General features: G+C 32.9%; 10 protein-coding genes and 2 non-coding genes across 12 annotated transcripts; 5 read left to right on the top strand and 7 right to left on the bottom strand.

Annotated features, from left to right (window-relative positions):
- Positions 1-2,565: 2,565 nt before the first annotated feature.
- Positions 2,566-3,861, bottom strand: VHR2 (Vhr2p; the record flags this gene model as incomplete). The annotated part of the gene is made up of 1 exon (XM_019184283.1): positions 2,566-3,861. One exon carries the CDS (start codon positions 3,859-3,861, stop codon positions 2,566-2,568), a length of 1,296 nt encoding a protein of 431 aa, XP_019040891.1.
- Positions 3,862-5,137: 1,276 nt separating this feature from the next.
- ICL1 (isocitrate lyase 1) lies at positions 5,138-7,082 on the top strand (the record flags this gene model as incomplete). Its single annotated transcript, XM_019186056.1, has 1 exon — positions 5,138-7,082. A coding segment is annotated over exon 1 (1,192 nt), but the record flags the coding sequence as incomplete, so codon positions are not given.
- Positions 7,083-7,185: 103 nt separating this feature from the next.
- Positions 7,186-7,301, bottom strand: WICANDRAFT_t3. The gene has a single exon. It is a non-coding gene; the product is annotated as a tRNA-Ser (tRNA).
- A 645-nt stretch (positions 7,302-7,946) lies between these two features.
- URE2 (glutathione peroxidase) lies at positions 7,947-9,180 on the bottom strand. Its single transcript, XM_019186055.1, has one exon. It carries the CDS (start codon positions 8,905-8,907, stop codon positions 7,981-7,983), a length of 927 nt encoding a protein of 308 aa, XP_019040889.1. The 5' UTR covers positions 8,908-9,180; the 3' UTR covers positions 7,947-7,980.
- A 390-nt stretch (positions 9,181-9,570) lies between these two features.
- WICANDRAFT_t2 lies at positions 9,571-9,684 on the bottom strand. The gene has a single exon. It is a non-coding gene; the product is annotated as a tRNA-Ser (tRNA).
- Positions 9,685-9,888: 204 nt separating this feature from the next.
- Positions 9,889-10,849, bottom strand: ERG24 (delta(14)-sterol reductase; the record flags this gene model as incomplete). Its single annotated transcript, XM_019186054.1, has 1 exon — positions 9,889-10,849. A coding segment is annotated over one exon (655 nt), but the record flags the coding sequence as incomplete, so codon positions are not given.
- Positions 10,850-11,921: 1,072 nt separating this feature from the next.
- On the top strand, positions 11,922-12,268 carry VMA21 (Vma21p; the record flags this gene model as incomplete). Its single annotated transcript, XM_019182869.1, has 3 exons — positions 11,922-11,941; positions 11,994-12,079; positions 12,132-12,268. The coding sequence occupies 3 exons, from the start codon at positions 11,922-11,924 to the stop codon at positions 12,266-12,268; spliced, it is 243 nt and encodes an 80-aa protein (XP_019040887.1).
- Positions 12,269-12,430: 162 nt separating this feature from the next.
- Positions 12,431-13,093, top strand: SRB5 (Srb5p; the record flags this gene model as incomplete). Its single annotated transcript, XM_019184282.1, has 1 exon — positions 12,431-13,093. One exon carries the CDS (start codon positions 12,431-12,433, stop codon positions 13,091-13,093), a length of 663 nt encoding a protein of 220 aa, XP_019040886.1.
- A 65-nt stretch (positions 13,094-13,158) lies between these two features.
- Positions 13,159-15,078, bottom strand: NOP7 (mRNA-binding ribosome synthesis protein NOP7; the record flags this gene model as incomplete). Its single annotated transcript, XM_019182613.1, has 1 exon — positions 13,159-15,078. Exon 1 carries the CDS (start codon positions 14,962-14,964, stop codon positions 13,159-13,161), a length of 1,806 nt encoding a protein of 601 aa, XP_019040885.1. The 5' UTR covers positions 14,965-15,078.
- A 299-nt stretch (positions 15,079-15,377) lies between these two features.
- GTF1 (glutamyl-tRNA(Gln) amidotransferase subunit F) lies at positions 15,378-15,875 on the top strand (the record flags this gene model as incomplete). The annotated part of the gene is made up of 1 exon (XM_019181064.1): positions 15,378-15,875. The coding sequence occupies one exon, from the start codon at positions 15,378-15,380 to the stop codon at positions 15,873-15,875; it is 498 nt and encodes a 165-aa protein (XP_019040884.1).
- A 37-nt stretch (positions 15,876-15,912) lies between these two features.
- PCP1 (rhomboid protease PCP1) lies at positions 15,913-16,938 on the bottom strand (the record flags this gene model as incomplete). Its single annotated transcript, XM_019185311.1, has 2 exons — positions 15,913-16,639; positions 16,775-16,938. The coding sequence occupies 2 exons, from the start codon at positions 16,936-16,938 to the stop codon at positions 15,913-15,915; spliced, it is 891 nt and encodes a 296-aa protein (XP_019040883.1).
- A 2,225-nt stretch (positions 16,939-19,163) lies between these two features.
- WICANDRAFT_27415 (uncharacterized protein) lies at positions 19,164-20,477 on the top strand (the record flags this gene model as incomplete). Its single annotated transcript, XM_019181369.1, has 1 exon — positions 19,164-20,477. A coding segment is annotated over one exon (1,314 nt), but the record flags the coding sequence as incomplete, so codon positions are not given.
- Positions 20,478-20,738: the final 261 nt, after the last annotated feature.

Below are 20,738 nucleotides of genomic sequence, written 5' to 3'. Positions count from 1 at the left end.
TTAGAGTACAATACCATGACATTGGCATGAAGATTAGTTGTCTGGGTTGCTTTAAATACACTTGATATTTCTGCATTAAATCTGTTTTAATGAATTGTAGATTTACTAGCTGACTGTTCAATATCTGATCAATAAAGAAATATATGACCAAGTACTGTATAATTACATAGCCAAATACCCGATTCAACTGGATTAGCAACCGCTATATAAAAGATGATAATCTAATGCAACTAGAGTCCAGTGTCTTACGCTTCAAGAAGTTTCATCATTGTTGTGAGAATATTTCTCTTTTAAATAGTCTCATCCACATCCATAAACAACATAACAAAACGCCACCTACAACAGAACTAGCCATATTTGGGAATCTTTTATTTATCAAAAAATGATATTGGAAACTCTAGCTACCTGATGATACTATTTTCAAATAATCTTCAAATGATTTAAACAATTCGCAGGCGAGATGATTAAATCAAGAAAAGTTCTTGAGTTAAATATTAATATATTCAATACAAGCGGGTGAGTTAGGCCTTCCACCTGTGTAGACTTAGGCGACATTTGGAGGAAAAACATACAGCTATATACAACTTTTCAGATCACAACCTAAAAAGCTAGCTTTACTCCTGGTTGACATTAATGATATTCGACATCTTTACTCAGTAGCTTGAAAATCTTGAGTACATAATAAATTTCCAAGTATATTTGCATTAAAAATATCACATTTATTTGATAGCTCTGAAACATTGAAATATGAGCTTTTGAGTTGTATGAAGTACCCAGCACCATAGTCAGCACTTTTTTATCAGCGTTCTCAATTCACCTGTACGCCCTTCACCACTAGCAGAAGCTTCATCTAAAAAAGCATCCATTTGAAGCATGGATGTGAAATTTCCTCTGAAGACTCTCTTCATTTATCGACATTTCCCAAACCTCTGCGTATGAAACTCTGAATCAATGACCCAACACCATAGACACTTCTTTAGCATTTTCAATTCCAGAATCCAGCGCCTGTAAAATTCTGCTACAGTGAGGAAATGTGTTTTGTATGTAGCTTGACACTTCGATTGAGTAGTAATGAGAGTAAGTGGTGAGTCACCTTGAAGACATCGAGTTTGTTAACATTTCAAAACATTAAATCACAACAGCTTTTGGTTCATGAATAAGCATCCAGCTGTCCCCATAGATTCAATTCAAAGGACTCACTGTAAAGACAAGCTCAATTGACGTATTGAGGGCATCTCAGTTTGTTGAGCTTGTTTTGAATTGTTTTTGATAGACGTTGATGTAGGAAAAGGTCAATGAACCTCATCTTCGAACGGAGGTGGGAAGCATTAAAACAACAACGCAATATCTCGAAAGCTAAAGTGACAAAAGGGTCTCATACTGACGTTGAACCAATTCGCTCTATATAGTTCTGATATTCCAAATAAGTTTTTTACAGGCCCTTTAAGAATTTCAATATCAAGATTTACACCTGTTTTAATTTATGTTTATGCCAGCCTCTCTGTCAAACTTGCCGTGTAAGTTTTTCAATTGGTTGCCAAAAAAAATCAAAATAAGTTGAGCACTTACATGACTTCATTTTATATAATCAGCCAAATCTTTTTAAGATGTCACAGCTCGTGTTGTTCTTTTTTTGATAATGTGTAAAACCACGCTATAGATACTGTGATGATTTCAAAAACTAAAAATATAGAGCAATTTTGTTGCTTCTGATGTTAAATAGATATAGACGGCACAAACATTGACCGTTGAAGAAACCCATCTTATATGGGGCCAACATTCGACATTCATTGATTTTATTACTTTGGCAATTGTGATGACCAAGTGTCATTATTTTGATTCTAATGTTTGGATTGCATGAGTATGATTGTTGGAAAATTACAATCTCTCATGATTATTTGAGCACTAGAAGAATTGTGTATTAGAGTACAATATCTTGACACTGACATGAAGATTAGTTGTCTGTGTTGTTTTGAATACATTTATTGTTTTTGCATTAAACCTTTTTAATGAGTTGTAGTTGTACTAGGCTATTTAAAATTTGATCAAATAAGAACCGTATGACCAAGTAGTTACAAACCCAGGTACTCTATTCAATATCGCTAGTAGCAACAAGGTGATAATATAATTCAACTAGCTAGCTGCTTCTTACGCTTCATGAAATTTCGTTACTGTTTTGAGAATATTTCTCTTAAATAGTCTCATTTTCACCAATAATCAACAGAACAAAACGCCACCTGCAACAGAACTACCCCCGTTAAAAAACCTTTTACTTATCAAATAATGATATTGGAAACTCTAGCTTTCCAGTGATACTATTCTTAAATAATCTTCACTTGATTTAAACAATTGAATGTTGAGATGATTAAATCAAGAAAAGTTCTTGCGATAAAATATTATAACCTGAAATTGCCACTACAATCAACAAATATGATCAATAAATGTACATTTATCAATAAAACATCATTATAAGCAAGAAACCTAAATCTCTTTCTATTAAAATTGGATCAAAAACACCGTTTAATCCTCTATAAAATCTATAATCATCACAATCATCATTTCCCATTATAATAATGAACTTATACCAACCCTTGTACTATTACTCTCATCATTATTACTTTGATAACTCCCAATAACAAAGATTTCTAATTCTAAATCCTCATCAATCTTAAATAATTTTTCCAATTCCTCATCATTATTCAATAAAACCCCATTTTTTAGTTTCAATTTAATTAAATTTAAATTTTTTTGTATACCAAATGCAACTTTACCATTTTCAATAATTTCCAAAATTGAAGGAGGTGCTGTACTTATAGGTTTATAAATAAAATTTAAAACTCTTTCCCCATATTTTAATTGAACATTTTTAATCCATTCTTTATCAGCTTCACTAGGTATAACGTTTAAAGTTGGGGTTAATAGCGATTCTGAAGTTATTTTGGAAACTTGTGTAGCGATTAATGGATATTGATTTAATATAATCTCATGGAAAATTTCAGATAAATCATAAATTATTGATTCAAATCCAAAATCTTTAACAACTCCACCTAATAATTTTGCTAATAATTGTGAAGATTGGAAATCTGAAAGGATTAATAATTCAGTTGTGATGACCCCAAGGGTTTTCAAGATTCTGGATAAGGTTTTAGAGGATGAAATTTGGGAATATAAATAATTTATTGAATCATTTGATAAATCTTGGAAAAATCTTTCAAGGACAAATGATGCACTTGATGAAATTATTGAATTTCCTAAATTTGTTAGGTTTTCTAAATGTAAAATTGATGAATTATTTGATATCATTGCACAAGTTTTAGATTTTTCAATTGATTGTAAGATTTTTTGTTTATTAAATTGTGATATGGATAAATTTGTTATATTTTTAATTGGAGGTAATTGTAATGATTGAGAATTGGGGGAAGTTGGATGTGAAGTTGATGGAGTTGTATCAGTCGTGGTTGTATTTGATAATAATGTAGAAACACCCATCTTATTATGGATTGATTGTTGTTGTTGTTCTAATAATTTTTCATTCAAGATGAATCGATCATTTGTTAATCTTGATCTTGAAGATCTTTTCCTATTTCTTCGAACAGATTGAATTGCAGCACGAACTAATTTATCAAAATCCATTAGTGTATCTTGTGGGAACCCAAATTCAGTTCTTAATAAATTTGCAATTTGCTTGATTGAATCATCTTGTTCACTTGCTTTTTTAAAACTAAGATTAAATTTATCAATTAATTCTAATCTTCTTGTACTAAATTCTTTCCATTTTTTATCATCATTGAAGCCTAGATGGTTTCTTATGGCTTGAGTGATACCACCATGACCACCTGAACTATCACTAGTTGAAGCCATGGTTTGTTGTTGTTGTTGATGTTGTTGTTGTATGGAGAATGGATGAATCATTTGATGATTCTTTTCTTTTCTTATTGTTTAAAACCGGTGGGATGATGGTTAAACACCCAGACACCAGGGGTGGGAGAGATAGGGGATAGGAGATATAGATATTGTGGTTATGTTGTTGATATGGTGGTGTTGTTGATATGGTGGTGTTGTTGATAATTGTATTGGTGTAGTTGATGATGTTAATCTAGTTAATCTAGTTAATCATGTTCTATCTTGATGTTCCAGTTGTGTTGCTCTGTTCACCTGTCAAGTTTATTCTTAATGTTCTGGGTGGAGCAGTATGGCATATTAACATGAGCCAATGGCCTAAGGTGGAAAGTCATGAGTCATGTGTCTTCTGTGTCTTCTAATGAGATTGTTAATAGTAGGTTATGGGATGTAATTGTGAATTGTAATGGTTAATGGATTATAGAGTATATAATAAAGAGGGACAGCGTTGACTGTTGGTGGAGGGGCAGGCATGGGATCATCAATTTCAAGTTTAGATCATTATCATTATAATCATATTGGTATTTGGTATAGATCATGAATATGATCCTGTATATGATGAAATGATGTAATCTATTGCACTAAATACTCTATTATCTATTCCACTATAACCCATACTATATAGTCTATGACTCTACGATAACTACAGTACAACCATATTTAATACCACAACCACCAATCCATTAATACCACTCCATCCATCACATCCACTACAATCTGGGGTAAAAGGACTCTCTCTTCTTAACTATATTTACAACTGACATGATCTTTATTCCAATCCCATTCTCGGTGATTATGTTATGGCTTCGGCTGTTTGGATAGTACATGTCATCTCTTACGTAACACATATATATAATATAATCTGGGGTAAAGCCATCAATCTATCGACACCATGAGAATAATTGATGAGAGTATTAGCTGAACTAAGGGTAAACCAATGGCTCTGAGTCCATTAAACATACTCTTATAGCCATATCTCTTATCCCTATTCCAGTATAGCTACACCCTCCTACTCTTAATCCCTTCTCTCGCCAATGCCCACCTCCCCGGACCACTCTATCGGGCAAAGGGCCTGAGCTCATCTCTTGCAATTCATCATCATCTTCAAATTCATCACCAAAATAAAACCATCACCAACCCGGGTATCCGTCAATCGCTGAGAATATTCACAATTATAAATACTCTCGACTTTCCTCAATTATATTCTCTTTCTCATTCTCATCCTCATCATCCATCACTCATCATGGCTTACTCCAAAATAAACATCCAACAAGAAGACGCTGACTTCAAAAAAGAAGTTCAAGAAATTAAAAAATGGTGGTCTCAACCTCGTTGGGCTAAAACTAAAAGAATCTATCAACCTGAAGATATCGCCACAAAGAGATCATCTTTAAAAATTGAATACCCATCTTCAGTACAAGCTAAGAAATTATACAAGTTGTTGCAAGAACATGACCAAAACAAGACAACTTCATTCACTTTTGGTGCATTGGATCCAATCCATGTTGCCCAAATGGCTAAATACTTAGATACCGTTTACGTTTCAGGTTGGCAATCATCTTCAACTGCTTCCACTTCAAATGAACCTTCACCTGATTTAGCTGATTATCCTTATGATACCGTTCCAAATAAAGTTGAACATTTATGGTTTGCTCAATTGTTTCATGATAGAAAACAACGTGAAGAACGTTTGAATTTACCTGTTGAAGAACGTGCCAAGTTACCATATATTGATTTCTTGAGACCTATTATCGCGGATGCTGATACTGGTCATGGTGGTATTACTGCAATTATCAAATTGACTAAATTATTTGTTGAGAGAGGTGCTGCAGGTATTCATATCGAAGATCAAGCACCAGGTACCAAGAAATGTGGTCATATGGCTGGGAAAGTTTTAGTTCCTATTCAAGAACATATTAATCGTTTAGTGGCTATTAGAGCTTCTGCTGATATCTTGGGTTCGGATTTAGTTGTTGTGGCTAGAACTGATTCTGAAGCTGCCACTTTAATCACTTCTACAATTGATCATCGTGATCATTATTTCATTGTCGGTGCAACTAATCCTGATGTTGGTGATTTATCTCAATTACAATTTGAAGCGGAATCAAAGGGGATTTATGGTGCTGAATTACAAAAAATTGAAGATGAATGGACTGAAAAAGCTGGTTTGAAATTGTTTCATGAAGCTGTTATTGATGAAATTAATGCAGGTTTTTATCCAAATAAACAAGCTCTAATTAAAGAATTTATTTCAAAAGTTAATCCATTATCTCAAACTTCAAATAAAGAGGCTAGAGTCTTGGCCAAGAAGCTTTTAGGTAAAGATATTTATTTCAATTGGGAAGCTCCAAAAGTTCGTGAAGGTTATTATCGTTATTTAGGTGGTACCCAATGTGCTATCAACCGTGGTCGTTCTTATGCTCCATATGCTGATATGATTTGGATGGAGTCAAAATTACCTGATTATGATCAAGCTGTTGAATTTGCTCAAGGTGTTAAAGCCAAATATCCTGATCAATGGTTGGCTTATAATTTATCCCCATCTTTTAATTGGAATAAAGCAATGTCTCCAGAAGATCAAGAAACTTATATTCAAAAATTGGCTAAATTGGGGTATGTTTGGCAATTTATCACATTGGCTGGGTTACATACTACTGCATTGGCTGTTGATACATTTGCAAGAGATTATGCCAAGATTGGTATGAGAGCTTATGGTCAAAATGTTCAACAACCTGAAATTGTTAATGGTGTTGAAGTTGTTAAACATCAAAAATGGTCAGGTGCTGAATATATTGATAATTTATTGAAGACTGTCACTGGTGGTATTAGTTCCACTGCTGCTATGGGTGCTGGTGTTACTGAAGATCAATTTAAAGATAAAGAAAAGTTGTAGAAGCTGCCTAGTCATTCTGGTTAATGATTTGTTTGGTTTTTATAGGTCATATAATTTTCAATTTGTTTTTGTTTGAATGGGATTGTAGGAAATTAAATCTGGTAACTCTTCTCTTTATGATTCTTTAGTTATTCATTTTCATTTTGATTCGAATAAGTGCCCAATAACTTGTACATTGATTGTTAAAAGATGGAAATTTTCACTCTCGGAGATTTTCAAAATTTACATACACTTCAAACTTCAAACACAACCAACCGACAAAATACCACAGCTAATCACCCCTATAACCCCAAAAAAAGATACCCACCTATCCAAAAAACCTCCAAACAACCCAAAACCATCAAAAAAAGAGCTTTAAACCGGGGATTTCCCCCGAAAGCAAAAAAAATTATCGACACCTGCAGGACTCGAACCTGCGCGGGAAAATCCCAAAAGATAACCTTGTTTTTCACACTTTAATGTATGATTTCATTCAAGTCTTTCGCCTTAACCACTCGGCCAAAGTGCCTTTTTCAAAATTTGTAAAAATAGGGGGTTTACTGGTGATGTGGGTGAAAAATTTGGAAATTGGCCCTGAAATTTGGGAATTTAGGGATGGGAATATAAGGGGGTTGTTAAGGGTGGGTTTCTGAGTGGTTTGGTGGTTTTTTAGGGTAGGAAGTGGGGTGGTTGTGGTGTAAAAGGACTTTTCGTTCATGGTGATTTGGAAATTTTTGAAATTAATTTATAAAAGGTGATGTACAATTGATGAAAATTAATTTAAAATGTTATAAAATTTAAAAAGTTGGTGTGGCGCAGTAATTAATTAATCAATTTATAATATATATATAGAAATGCGCTAGTATAATATACTTGATTAGACTGTGAGTTTATTAACATAAAAGCTCCAGGGTTACTATTGATATTATTGTAAATTTTGACATATTGTTCATCATGATCAACGTCTGCCACGAATTGAACAATATTATATTCGTGAATTTGAGGCGAATGATTGTGGCTGGAAAACAATACTTATCCTTCTAGAGTACTACTGGACGGCTTTTAAAACACCAAAATATTCTACATGCCTCAATATATAAAAGTCATTAAAATTAAAACTATGTATATAATAATAATTAACAAGATTTGAAACTAAACAAAAACACAAGCAAATGATTCATTAATAATACAGACTTCTTTTAAAAAGGTTATTGATCACCTCTTAAAGCACGTATCACTGCAGGTCTTCTCATCATATGTTTTGTCCATTTATAAACTTCTGGGAACTCAACTTTAATATCAATTCCAATTCTATCAACAACATTATTCCAAGGAACAAATGCTAAATCAGCTATAGTGATTCTTTCACCAACTAACCATACAGGATAATCGAAAAATCTTGATTGTGATAAAGGTGTAGTACCAGCAGAATATGCAGCAGCATTTTCAGTATCTAGCTCCATAATTAAAGCTTCTCTTCTTTCAGCCAAGGCCATTTCCACAACACCATAAACTCTTCTAACTTCATCAGTATATCTTTCCACTGCACTTGGAACTTGTTGAGAATGGAAATATCTAAAATGTAAAGCTTGACCAATCATTGGTGCATGTCCCGAAGTTTGGAAGAAAACCCAACTTGTAATTTGAGATTGATCACTTAGGTTATCACTCCATAATGAACATTCACCAAATTCTTTCAACATTTTATTAACAAGATATAATATAATTGAACCAGATTCCCAAATTGATAAATTATCAACATTATGATCAATTAAAGCAGGTACTCTTGCATTTGGATTTATCGATACAAATTCTGGTGCTCTTTGTTCTCCATTATTAAAATCTAGGAAAATTGTATTATAATCTAAATTTAATTCACTCAATACAATGGCAACTTTAAACCCATTTGGTGCAGATCTATGAGAAAATAATGTGAAACCTTCTAAAGGTTGATTTTTGAAAAATTTTGTAATTCTTGATTCTGAATTACTTGTTAAATTTGAATTATTATTTAATAATGAAGATTGTAAATTATTTGAAGCATTTGGTAAATTTGGATTTCTTAAATCTTGATTTATATTTACATTTTTCAATGCACTTGATAGATTTGAAATTGCTGGTTCCCTTTGACTCATGATTCAACTGTTTTGTATTGTATTCTATTGATATATCTGTGTTGATTGTTATTTATTGTCTTTTGATGGTTATATCTTGAAATAGCAGCAAATGGCACACAGACACAGGGCGGGATGGATATAGTTGGCTTTTATGGGATGAGCAAGCTATTACTTCTTTCTCTCTAAGGTTCTCTGAGTGTATTTGGCCTATGATTGTTGTATCTCTTGTGTTGATAATTTGAGTATCGAGTCTTTTGATGTCGTTCAAAAGTGTGTGTAAATTTGAATAACCAGCGTTTTTTTTTCTTTAAACTCTTTGAAACATTTTCCGCCGGTGTGTTCACGTGCTTCTCCGCCTAGGTTTTGGCTGGTTCTGCCTAGCTCTGGGCATGGGCTCTGTCTGGGATTGCTGAGAGCGTAAACGGAGCTCTGCCTAAAAGACTCCACAGTTGTGAAAATTTGATGACTTCTACGGCGATTGTGTTTTTTTTTTTTTTCTGAAGAAAGGGCAGCCAAAAATTCAAGAAAACAACAATAAAATGGTTTTAAAGGGAGAAACAAGCGATTAAAAAGATTAGGAAAATGGACAATGGGTTAAAGAAATAATATAACATATAGAATATCTAAAAAAAATCAACAAAATAGCTCATTTGGGCAGTGAAAAACAGGCAAAAAAAGTATCGACACCTGCAGGACTCGAACCTGCGCGGGAAAATCCCAAAAGATGGCCTTGATTCCACTCACAAAGTGAGATTTCATTCAAGTCTTTCGCCTTAACCACTCGGCCAAAGTGCCTTTAACGAAAATTTTAATTTTTGCGGGTCTCTTTCAGATAAGGGCTTCTAAATCCGGGCAACACCCCAAATTTTGCGGTTCAGACACGTTTTTGATCTCTCTTCGCGAATTTGTATTTTTTTTCTGGTTCGATCCGCGAATTTATTTTAAAATTTAAAAGGGACTTGGAAGTTCAATTGAATACGAGACGAAATTAAAATTGAACAACAACGTTGTCACTCAAATCCACACTGACAATGGCTCATAATTCTACAATAGCTAAACCTGAATATTTCACTCCAGGTATCATATCTTGTTTGATAGTGACTTTTCTCCTATTAGCCATATTGGTTTGTGCTCTTCAATGGATGTTATCTTTAGATATCAGTTATGGATCATTTGAAAAGAAAGTTGATAATAAAAAGACTCAATGAGAGTGTGAAGGTGTAGGTGTTTGGTCGGTTGGTTGTTTGGTGCTGTAATAATATTACCATATTTTGTTGATCAAAATTAAAAAAAAACTATACTATTTTAGTATACATAAGGTATGATTTTATATGGAACTTGTTTTTCATATTGTTTCCATGCTTCACCATATTTCTCTCTACATTTGATTTCATCCCTTCTTTGTCTATGCAATAATAATGATGCAAAATAGAGGACATAATAATAAGTTAATGGAGTTTTGAAACCTGTAGCTAAACACCAACTTAGGGCATGTAACCAATCTCCAAAGTAATTTATATGTTGACTTAACCCCCACCAACCATCACATAATAATTTAGTTGATCTTTCGGTTTGAATTGATTTTAAATGATTCAATTTACCTTGACGGAAATTTGATTTTTCATTATTTGAAGCTTTAAAAATGTAAAATCCTGTAAAACTTATCAATAACACAATTGTTGTATAAATTTCACCTAAATGTATTGGTTCCACAGCTAAATATCTAGCTTGTAAGGAATAAGAGAATGGAACCAATGCTAAATCACCAAATGAAAGCATGAATCCAAATCCATCAGTTGTTATATCCATCATTGTTAAAACACCTTCTTCATTTAATACACCATCAAATACATAGATAGCTTGTAAAATATTAACCAAGACCAATGAATCTGTAACATAACCCAATTTTAGCCATTGATGATGCAGAGCACTTAGGTTTAAGATTAACCATAATAACATTCCAGGTCTTAATTCACAAAATAATTTTATATCCCATGAACCAATTCTTGGATTTAATTCACGACCAATAAACCAATCATAAATTATATTACCAGTATTACCACCTAATGCCAATATTCTTTCATTGTTCCCCTGTGCATTTTGTCTAAACAATGGAATAAATGATGATAGGTAAACAAAATTTGCTAAAATTGCAGAAAATGCAGTAGATACAATTGTCAATTCCAAAATATGATTATAAACAAATTGTAACTCGGGCATTGATCCAGAAGTCAACCACCATCTTGTAATCAACACAATGATTAATAACAAACTTAATGAAATCCCATTAATTTTATAATTCAATCTTGAACCATCTCTAAGCACAACACCTTGTTTATTCACACCTGGTAAAATTAGATCGAAAACCATTAATCCGAAAAACCACAAGATGTAATAACTCCAGACTTGAGAATTTGTTAAAATTGAATAAAAATCTGGGATGTATAACTTGGAAAGATCAAGAGTTAATCCAATTTGATGATAGTCTTCATTCGATAATTCATATAAAATTATCAACAAGATTGGCAACCCAATTGAAATGGCAATTGAGCCAATGACTCCGTTGAATTCTTTATGTTTAGTGATGGGGTTTAATGTGGTCATCTTTGAAGAGATGGGTTCAAAGAGAAGATGAAGTTGTTTTGGTTCAAGAGTTTTTATAGTTGTTTGTTCGTTTATGGCAAGTTCGTTTAAGTATAGTTTTTCTCGAGGCAAGGTCGCGTTTTTTTTTCAGCGATGAGCTGAGATTTTAATGATTGGTGATGATGGAGGTGATGGAGATGAAGTTGGAGTTGCTGGAGTTGAAGTTAATGATGCTGATGCTGGATTATACCTTTCAACTCATCCTCATCATCTTTCCAGTGCCAATGTGTTTCCCAATTGCAATTCAAAATTCATTAATTCTGTCCCAGAAAAGATCTCGATTTTTGTAAAAAACCAAATCAAAAATCAGAAAAAACCATAACAAATTGAATTGTAATTCAAATACATCTCAACCCACTAAGACCATATTAAAACAATAATAAATAACCATGGCTGTTGATATTCCAAAGTGAGTGACATCTTATCCAGTTATCAAAGACATCCTCTCTAACAATGGCTAGATCCGTTTTAAATAAACTTATATTCTTCACTGGGGCAATCATATTCTTCCCATTGATCACATTCTTTCTTTTGCAATACCTTTTCGGTGAGTTATATATTCTTTGAATCAGTAGCACCAATACTAACCTAGTGGAAAGGTAACTCAATAGTCTCTGGAGGAATGAGTGCGGTTGTTGTCAATATCTTGATGGTTTTATTCATTATTGTTGCATTCAATGAGAAAGTTGAACTTGAGCCAATAAGTGAAAAACAAGAAAATGATAAATTGGATTGAAATAATCAAATCAATACCCTCCACCATAATTTGTATATTAGTTTACTCTTTGAATTATAAGTTATTCCAGTATAATGCCAGTGATTACGTAAGAAATACACTTTATAAGAATTTCTCAATTAAACTTGAGTCTTTCTTATAATCCAAAACCCATCAAAAATCATGGTTCAACAACTCAGTCTATTCGCTTCAATACCTAAATCCCAATACAATCTAACAATTGCCTCGTTGGCCACATTAACAGGCTTCCAACCCTCACAATTCCAAAGTTATAATCTAATATGTTCTCCAAAGACAATAGTGAAATATGAACCAAATAGTAAAAATGCCCAATATGAACAATATAAAATAATAATGAAGTCTCCATTCAATGAAGATGAAGATGATCCCAAGGGTTCTAAAGAATGGATAATGCAAGTTAATGATATACCATCTGCTGGTAAAAGGAAAATAAATATACAAAGTTTATTAGAATCAAATATTCAATTGAATTCAAATCAAACAATTGAAGAATCTTTAGGTGATTTAGGTTATAAAATTGAATCAGATTATGTTTTAAAAGGTGAAAGATTCTTCCATCAGAATAATATAACTATTGAAATATTCCAAATATTGTTAAAGAAAGAGGATGGTCAATGGAGTGTTTTAAATGATGATGGATTTGTTATTAAAACTTTTATAAATGTGGAAAAATCAACAGATATTGAAAATTTACAGAAATCTAGTCAAATTTTATTGAATTTGAAAAATGAATTACAAGGTTTGATTGAATTGGATATACCTGATAGAAATTCAATGGATTCAAGAATCGGATTAAGAAAGTGAGAGGCTACAGTCATAATCAAGTTATAAAAAATATATTAATATACAGAAGAAAAAGAGTGCTTCACTCATTTCTTTTCATTTAATTTATCTAATTTAGATTTAGCCTTTTCAATCTTTCTTCTTTTTTGACGTAATTCTTCTTGTCTTGATTCTTTTTGTTCATTTGAATACTTCATCTTTTTATACAACTTACGTTGTTTATTTGACATCATGATTAATTTCAATTCTTTTTCTTCATCTTCTTTAGTCTTTGTTGATGATTGTTTTCTCTTTTTCTTATCTGAATCTTGTAAATCTTGTTTAACATCACTATATTTAACACCTTGAGCTTCTAATTCCAATTCTTTTTGTGCCTTCAAATCTTCATCTTCCTCTTCTTCATCTTCTTCAATATCTTCAACATCTTCATCACCTTCTTCAATCTCTTCATCCTCTTCTTCACTTTCTTCTTCATCTTCAACTTCTTCCAATTTCTCTTCTGGGTTATAACCACCAGCATCACCCCATGGTGATAAATGAGGTGGTAAAGTTTCACCAGGTAAATAAGTATTAACAGGCAATAAGTTTGATTTATTAATTGAATCAAAAACCCATTGAGGTTGAACATAAGTTCTACCTTGCACCTTACCATTGATTTTTGGTCTATCCACAATTTGATGTGTGATTTTATCTAATGGCAATTTACTTATATCTTCACCATTCATTTTCAATTCATCCAAGGATAAATCACTTATGATTGAACCACCACATGATAATATAATAAATTCTAAAATATCTAATGGAACTTCACGACTAATGAAAAAAACAAAATTATTAAATAAATTTGATGTTTCATTTTCAAATTTTGATGGTTGTTTTAATAAATCACCTGAATTTTTGTTTGTATCTAAAAATTCATCCAATTCAATCAATTCAACATCTTGATTAGATTCTTCTTGTGCTTCCTCTTGTTCAGGATCAGCTTTTGAATCAGCTTTTAATGCAGCTTTGATTGATTCATTGGAAATTTGTTGACCTTCAACATCTTTACCACTTTCTTCATCAATCTCTGGCAAGATTGAACCAGTTGATTTTGATTCTAAAATATATGCACTTAATCCACCAACACCTTTAATTTTTTTATCATCTAATTTTGGAGGATAAATCAATCCAGCATCTGTATATAATTTGTATAAAACAAAATGTAATAAAGTTGAATAAAATTCTAAAAATGTCAACATGATTCTAAAATCAATATCTGATGGAATATTTTGTGGGAATTTAAATGGAACTAACCATCTGATTTCAACACCTTTCACAACAGCTTCATAATAAACACCTTTTATAGAAACAAACACTTTACGCAATGCACGTTCTCTTGAAACGTAAGCTAACCATTGATTACAAATTGTGGTAGCATCTTTAGTAACTCTAGTGGAAATTTTATCAGTTGCTGGCATGATTGAAAATAAAAACAACATGTTCAAAGCATCATCAATATCTCTCAAGGCATCTGGGAATGTTGGATATCTCTCTTTGATAACATTATCTAATTTATATTTTGGTCTATTCTCTTCCAATTTTTTAGCATCACCAACTTCACCTCTACCTAAAGCTCTATTTAATTTTTTAGAAAAAGCTTTATGATCTCTAAATTTTTGTAAAACTGGTTCATGTAATAAATATTGAATATCTTTATAATAATAAAATGTAACAGGGGCTGTGGAACCTTTGTTTGCCTTCTTTTTATTTCTTGGTTCTCTTGGGAAGATACCTTTAAAAATACATAAACGACGGAAATCAGCTAATGAAACTTGTAGTTTTTTCACAGCTTGGGTTCTGGTGATGAAGTTCTTAGCATTACCTCTTGTATTCTTCTTCTTGACTCTCATTGTGGATAAAGGATGTTGAAGAAGTTGAAAGGATCTTGAAAGTAGTTGTAATTTTAAAATTTTTTTGAGATGAGCTTTAAAATTTTTTTTTTTTTTTTCATAGATTTCTTTTCGGTTGGCGACACATTGGTCGTTTTTTAGGTGGGTATTAAATAGGAAATGGTGGGTTTTATAGAGAAAATTGTTTATAAAATGGCTGAAAAGTTGCTAGGATAGTAAAGTATAAAAGGAATGAAGTTATGTCAAATTCATAGATTTGTTCAAAAAGAATTGATGACGTTATTGTGCTTTTCTTCAAAATCGGATTACATAATAGCTTATTAATATCTGGCATATTTTCCAATCAACTCCATCAAGTTTTTAACCTTTTGATCAAACTAAAATCAACCAAAAATTGAAATTAAAAGAGAATAATGATCAGAACAACTATAAAGAATATAAGGGGAATACGGTTCCAGAGCACCAGTGTCAAGATTGGCGAAAAATTCAAATCAAAACAAGAATTAAACCAATATTTATCAACTCCATCATGGAGTATAAATGAACTTCTAACCCCATCAAAACAATCTAAAAGAGCAGATTCCATAGATTCTAAAACTGTGGAAAGATTATTAGAACTTTCAGGTCTAGAGGCCAAACCTGAGAAATATGATGAATTAATTTCAATTTTAAAATCACAAGTTGTATTCATTGATCAATTACATTCAATACCTGATTCTGATATTGAATTTACAACAACTCAATCATCATTAAATAAATTAACATTACAAGATATTGAACAAAGTATAGAGAACCAGAAACCAGATGTTGCAAAAGGTGAAGTTCCAGAAAGTTGGGACCCATTAAGTTTAGCTAAAGAATCATTAAATGGGTTTTATATAGTGAGAGAAGGTTTAATCAAGAATAAATAATTCTCTATTTCACTATATACAAAGTCTTGTAACAACTCTAAAAACGGAAAGAACGCATTCTTCTTTCACGTTCTTTTCTAACTTTATCACTAATATACCAACCATAACCTAATCCAGCAATTGAACCACCAAGATGTGCAGCATAATCAAATGAACCCCATCTCATTACACAACCTGCAACGTTCCAAACCGTGGCACCCAAGAATGCAACCATAGCACCACCAGGTATTGGGAAGACAAATAATAAAATCTTTGCATTTGGAACTAAACATGCAAAAGTACCAAAAACTGCAAATAATGCACCCGAGGCACCAAGACTAGGTGCTGTGATTGGAAGTTTGAATAGGATTGGATATGCTATTGAAACTAAAGAACTTAGCACAGCACTGTTTAAATATAATGTAAGGAAATTTGAAGAACCAATCATCATTGATAATGAAGTACCAAATGAATATAATGCCAACATATTCATACCTAAATGCCATAATTCTTGATGAGAAAATGCACTACCAATGATGGACCATTTACTATACAGGACATCTTTCTCCAAAAGGGCATAACGTGATAAAAGTTTATAATTTCTTGGAATTTGCCATAATAAGAAAACAGCTAGGTTTAATCCAATGATTCCATAGATTAATTGATTTGGATGTTTTTGGAAATATTTCAATGGTGTGTACTGGAAAATATAAGGGATGGAAATAGTGGTGACTCCAATAAATATTAATGAAAAAATTGAAGCTTGTTTTAAAACGTTATAATTTCTTCCATAGTTATAATTGGAAATTTTGATATATTTCAAAGTTCCTGAAGTGGTGAAATTTTTAATTTGAATTGAAGTGGGTGTTTTCGATTGGGTTATAAGAGTTGATGGTTTTGATTTAGAGAATATTGGGAACAATGAAGATTTTAAGAATGAAGTTGATGATGATGTTGATGATTTTGGGAATAATTTTAAACCATTTTGAAGCAATAAAGATGATACTTTCACAGGTTTTATATGCTGAATTGAGTTACCAAGGAAGAAATGCTTCCCATATAGGTTAACAAACTTTGAACTCATCTTCTTTTGTTGATTGTAAATGATAATGGCAAAGCATCGATGTTGAAATATTGATGTTTTCCTCAAGTAGCGAGAGATACGAGGGCAGGAAATTTGATCACATGATAGTCACCTGATCATAACGAATACCGAGGGCTTCTTAGACGTGTGTAGCAATTTCATTTCAATTTGACTCATGAGAATAAAGACATTTGATGGATTTAGCAGGAGGCTGCCTTAATTTCACTTATATTATTGAGACACATGGAGTGTAATTAATTAGATGTAGGTGGTGCTGCTTTATCTCGATTGAAAGGACCCTGGAAGTTGATTAAAGGTGAGCAACTGATACTGATTCGCTTATATTAGACTAGTTTCGATACGAATCATACCCTTCAAGGATGTTCTAGTATTTCTGGAGTCCTAATTTGCTTTCAAAGTGTATCTCAAGTAATCTCCCCACCAACAAGACAACGAATATTCGTTGAGTTTTTAGACAGGGAGCTGGGCATTTACGATGAGCTGAAGAGGAAAACCATGTGGGATTGATAAAAAGTAGTAGGGGTTCAAATTTGTGAGCATGATAAACACTGTCATTTCTTGGTATATTAATTAATTAGCTGTTGGTGTTATTGGAGAGATGAGACTAGCACTGAGCTGATGATCTGGAGTACGTATTAATAGCATCGGTAACGTAACATGAATCTCTACCGGACTAGTAAGAATAGATAGTCTCTGACTCTAAACAAACTTCAGAAGTTCAAAGTGTGGTTGCTATTTATTTTTCTACCTCTACGACTGCCACAATCAGCCTTGTGCTCTAATGGTTTTTCCGAGTAAATACGATACAATTCGAGTTTAAGAGCTGATGAGCTGGTGATGGTTCTCCAGACTAGTCCTCTACGGCCGAGTAAGGCCGTCTCGGTTGTGCTCTACCGTGACGTACACATTGTAATTGTAAACTAGGTAACGGAGAATGGTTTGAATTTAGCATACCGTTGAAACATCAAATAGAGTGTTAATTCTATAACCCTTTTATACTATTTGTTTGGTCAATTGCTTCTGTTTGATATCAGGCCTTAATTGCTGATACTATCCCCAGTCTAGTCCCATCTCCCGATTACATAACTATTCCACTGAGAGAGTTACATAGTTGCGAAAGAACAAAGAGTCAAATTAAACACAGCTCTTTTTACGATTAAAAGCTTAATTCCACTCTCGCCCACTGTCCAATCCAAATCTCGCACGAAGTTCCTTCTGTTAACAGTAACGCCAGCCGTGGTCTAGTCCCAGTCCCATTTCTTTTGGTTCCTGAAAATCGCTGTTTCCAAAATTTCTGAGAATAAAAAAAACTTGAAAAGACCATTTCATCACCAAAAACATCAACAATTCACTTCAAACCAAAGCGCTCAGTCTGGTTTTTTCAAGCAAATATTCTCTAGTTTCCAATTAGCAAAAGCTTTCCAAAAGAAGGTCCCACTCTATTACCACTGCTCTGCTCTCATCTTCACGCTCTGCTCATCCCAATTAAGGCTTCCTCCCCTTTATAAAGAGAGCCTTCTTACCCACTTTTTTTCGCTGTTTTGAACCATCAAGACCATATTAATACGATATCCACTTATTCAGAACCATCACATGAAGATATAGCCACAATCCAAGTGCTCGCTCTATATAAAAATAAGGTGATAGGTTGACAAGAGTCGTTATTATATTACACACACATAGTCTTGCCGGAAATTTCAAGTTTCACAATATTACAATACATTACAAATTATAGCTATTAAATGTCTTCAGAAGTTGATGCCAACATGACAACGTCAAAGAATACAACACCTTCACCTACAATTGAACCGCAACAACAAGCTGGGAAAGTACCGGTTGTTCCACAGGCTGCTCATGGTTCAAGAACAAACTCTGCTGGTACACTCAATTCAGTATCGAGCAATGGCAAACAAGTACCGCTGAAAGTTGATACAAAGAATTTAAAGAATAATAACCATCATCCATCTCCTCCATCTGCTTCAGAAAAACCTCATAAATCTAAAAACCCATTGAAATTTTTCCAAAGATCTCAGTCTCATCATGAACACAAAAAGTTTGGATTACGTTCAAGAGCTTCAACTTTCCATCGTACTGATGGTTCACCCCCTTCTACAAATCCTAATCATCCATCACCACCACAACCTCCAATTCAACCTATCAAGAGAGCTTCAACTAATTTGAAAAAAGTGGAAAATCATCAACCAATGTCTAATCCATTCATAAAGAATCCAAATGCTTCAAACCAATCATTACCTGGAACTTCAAGTGCAAATAATAATTCACCATTTGCCATTTTAGGAACAGGTGCTGATATTGCAGCTCCAAGAAATGCAATTGGCTCCACTCCACAATCTGGTAATATATCAAGAGCTCCAAGTTTTAATTCTCCAAAGATGCATTATAATCCTTATGGTGTTAATGGTCCATCTTCAAGAACACCTTCAACTTATTCCACTCATACTACAATGAATGGAAGTGATTCTGGTGGCGATGATGAAAAAAAGACTTTATTACCATTACCAATTCATGACCCAAATGATTATTTACCAGAAGATTTAAAACAAGAATTTAATAGTGTTAATGAAGAGTATCAGATCCCTGAAAAGGGGTCCAAAAAATTGGGTGATGGTGCTTCATCACAAGTTATTTGTGTTACTGATAAGAAGACTCATAAATTGTATGCTTTTAAAAAATTCTGTCTATTACATAATGAAGGTGCTGAGGAATTTTATAAAAGAGCAATGAAGGAGTTTGTTATAGCTAAAAGATTAAGTTCAAATAAACATATCGTGGGGACTTATTATGTTTTAAAAGCTCAAACAACTGTTAATATAACTAGAGGTTGGGGGTTCATATTGGAGTATTGTAAAGGTGGTGATTTATTTTCATTAATTGCAAGAACAGGTTGGAAACAACATCCATTGGCTGAAAAATATTGTATTTTCAAACAAGTTGCATTTGCTATTAAATATATGCATTCTCAAGGAATTGTGCATAGGGATTTAAAACCTGAAAATGTTTTGATTAATGAAGATGGTTGTGTTAAATTGACGGATTTTGGTGTTGCTGAATATGGTCATGAAATTCCTGATGATACTTCATCTCCAGTCAAACTTTTAAACTCTTATGTTGGATCTCCACCTTATGTTCCACCTGAAAGTATGAGTTGTAAAACTACTTCAACAACAAATGGTTCAAACAATTATTATGATCCTTTCAAATTGGATCTTTGGGCTTTAGGTATGGTGTTATTTTGCATTGCTTATCAAGGTACTCCATTCCAATCTGCTTCAAGTTCAGATGCTCAATATAGAGATTTCTTGGTTTCTTATTCAACTTATCTTTCTTCAAATCCAAGTTTTAAATATGGTGATAAAAATCATGGTCCAGGTTCTGAATTTAGATATGCTAAAGATTTCCATTCCACTGGAGCTGCAAGAGTTGCTTGGAAATTGTGTGATCCAGATCCAAAGACAAGATATACAATTGACCAATTGTTTAAAGATCCTTGGTTTCAAACTATAGAGACTTGTATTGTGGAGGATGATGAAGAAAATGGTGGGAATGCAGGTGCTCATATAACTAATGATGTTAAATTCATATCTGGTGGTGAAACTTCAAGAATTGGTTCATTTGATTCAACAAATTCAAAATCAATGCTGGATGTTTCAAATGAACGTAAAAATTCTTATCATTCATCTTCACAAAAATCAAGTCCAATTGTTAAACCAAAATCAATGCTTGACGTTACAGAACCTCAACAACAAGAACAATTACCA

Source organism: Wickerhamomyces anomalus (genome assembly GCF_001661255.1).
Source record: "Wickerhamomyces anomalus NRRL Y-366-8 unplaced genomic scaffold WICANscaffold_1, whole genome shotgun sequence".
Lineage (NCBI taxonomy): Eukaryota > Fungi > Ascomycota > Saccharomycetes > Phaffomycetales > Wickerhamomycetaceae > Hansenula > Hansenula anomala.
The sequence above is the reverse complement of the archived record's forward strand: the minus strand, read 5'-3'. Positions and strand labels throughout refer to the sequence as shown.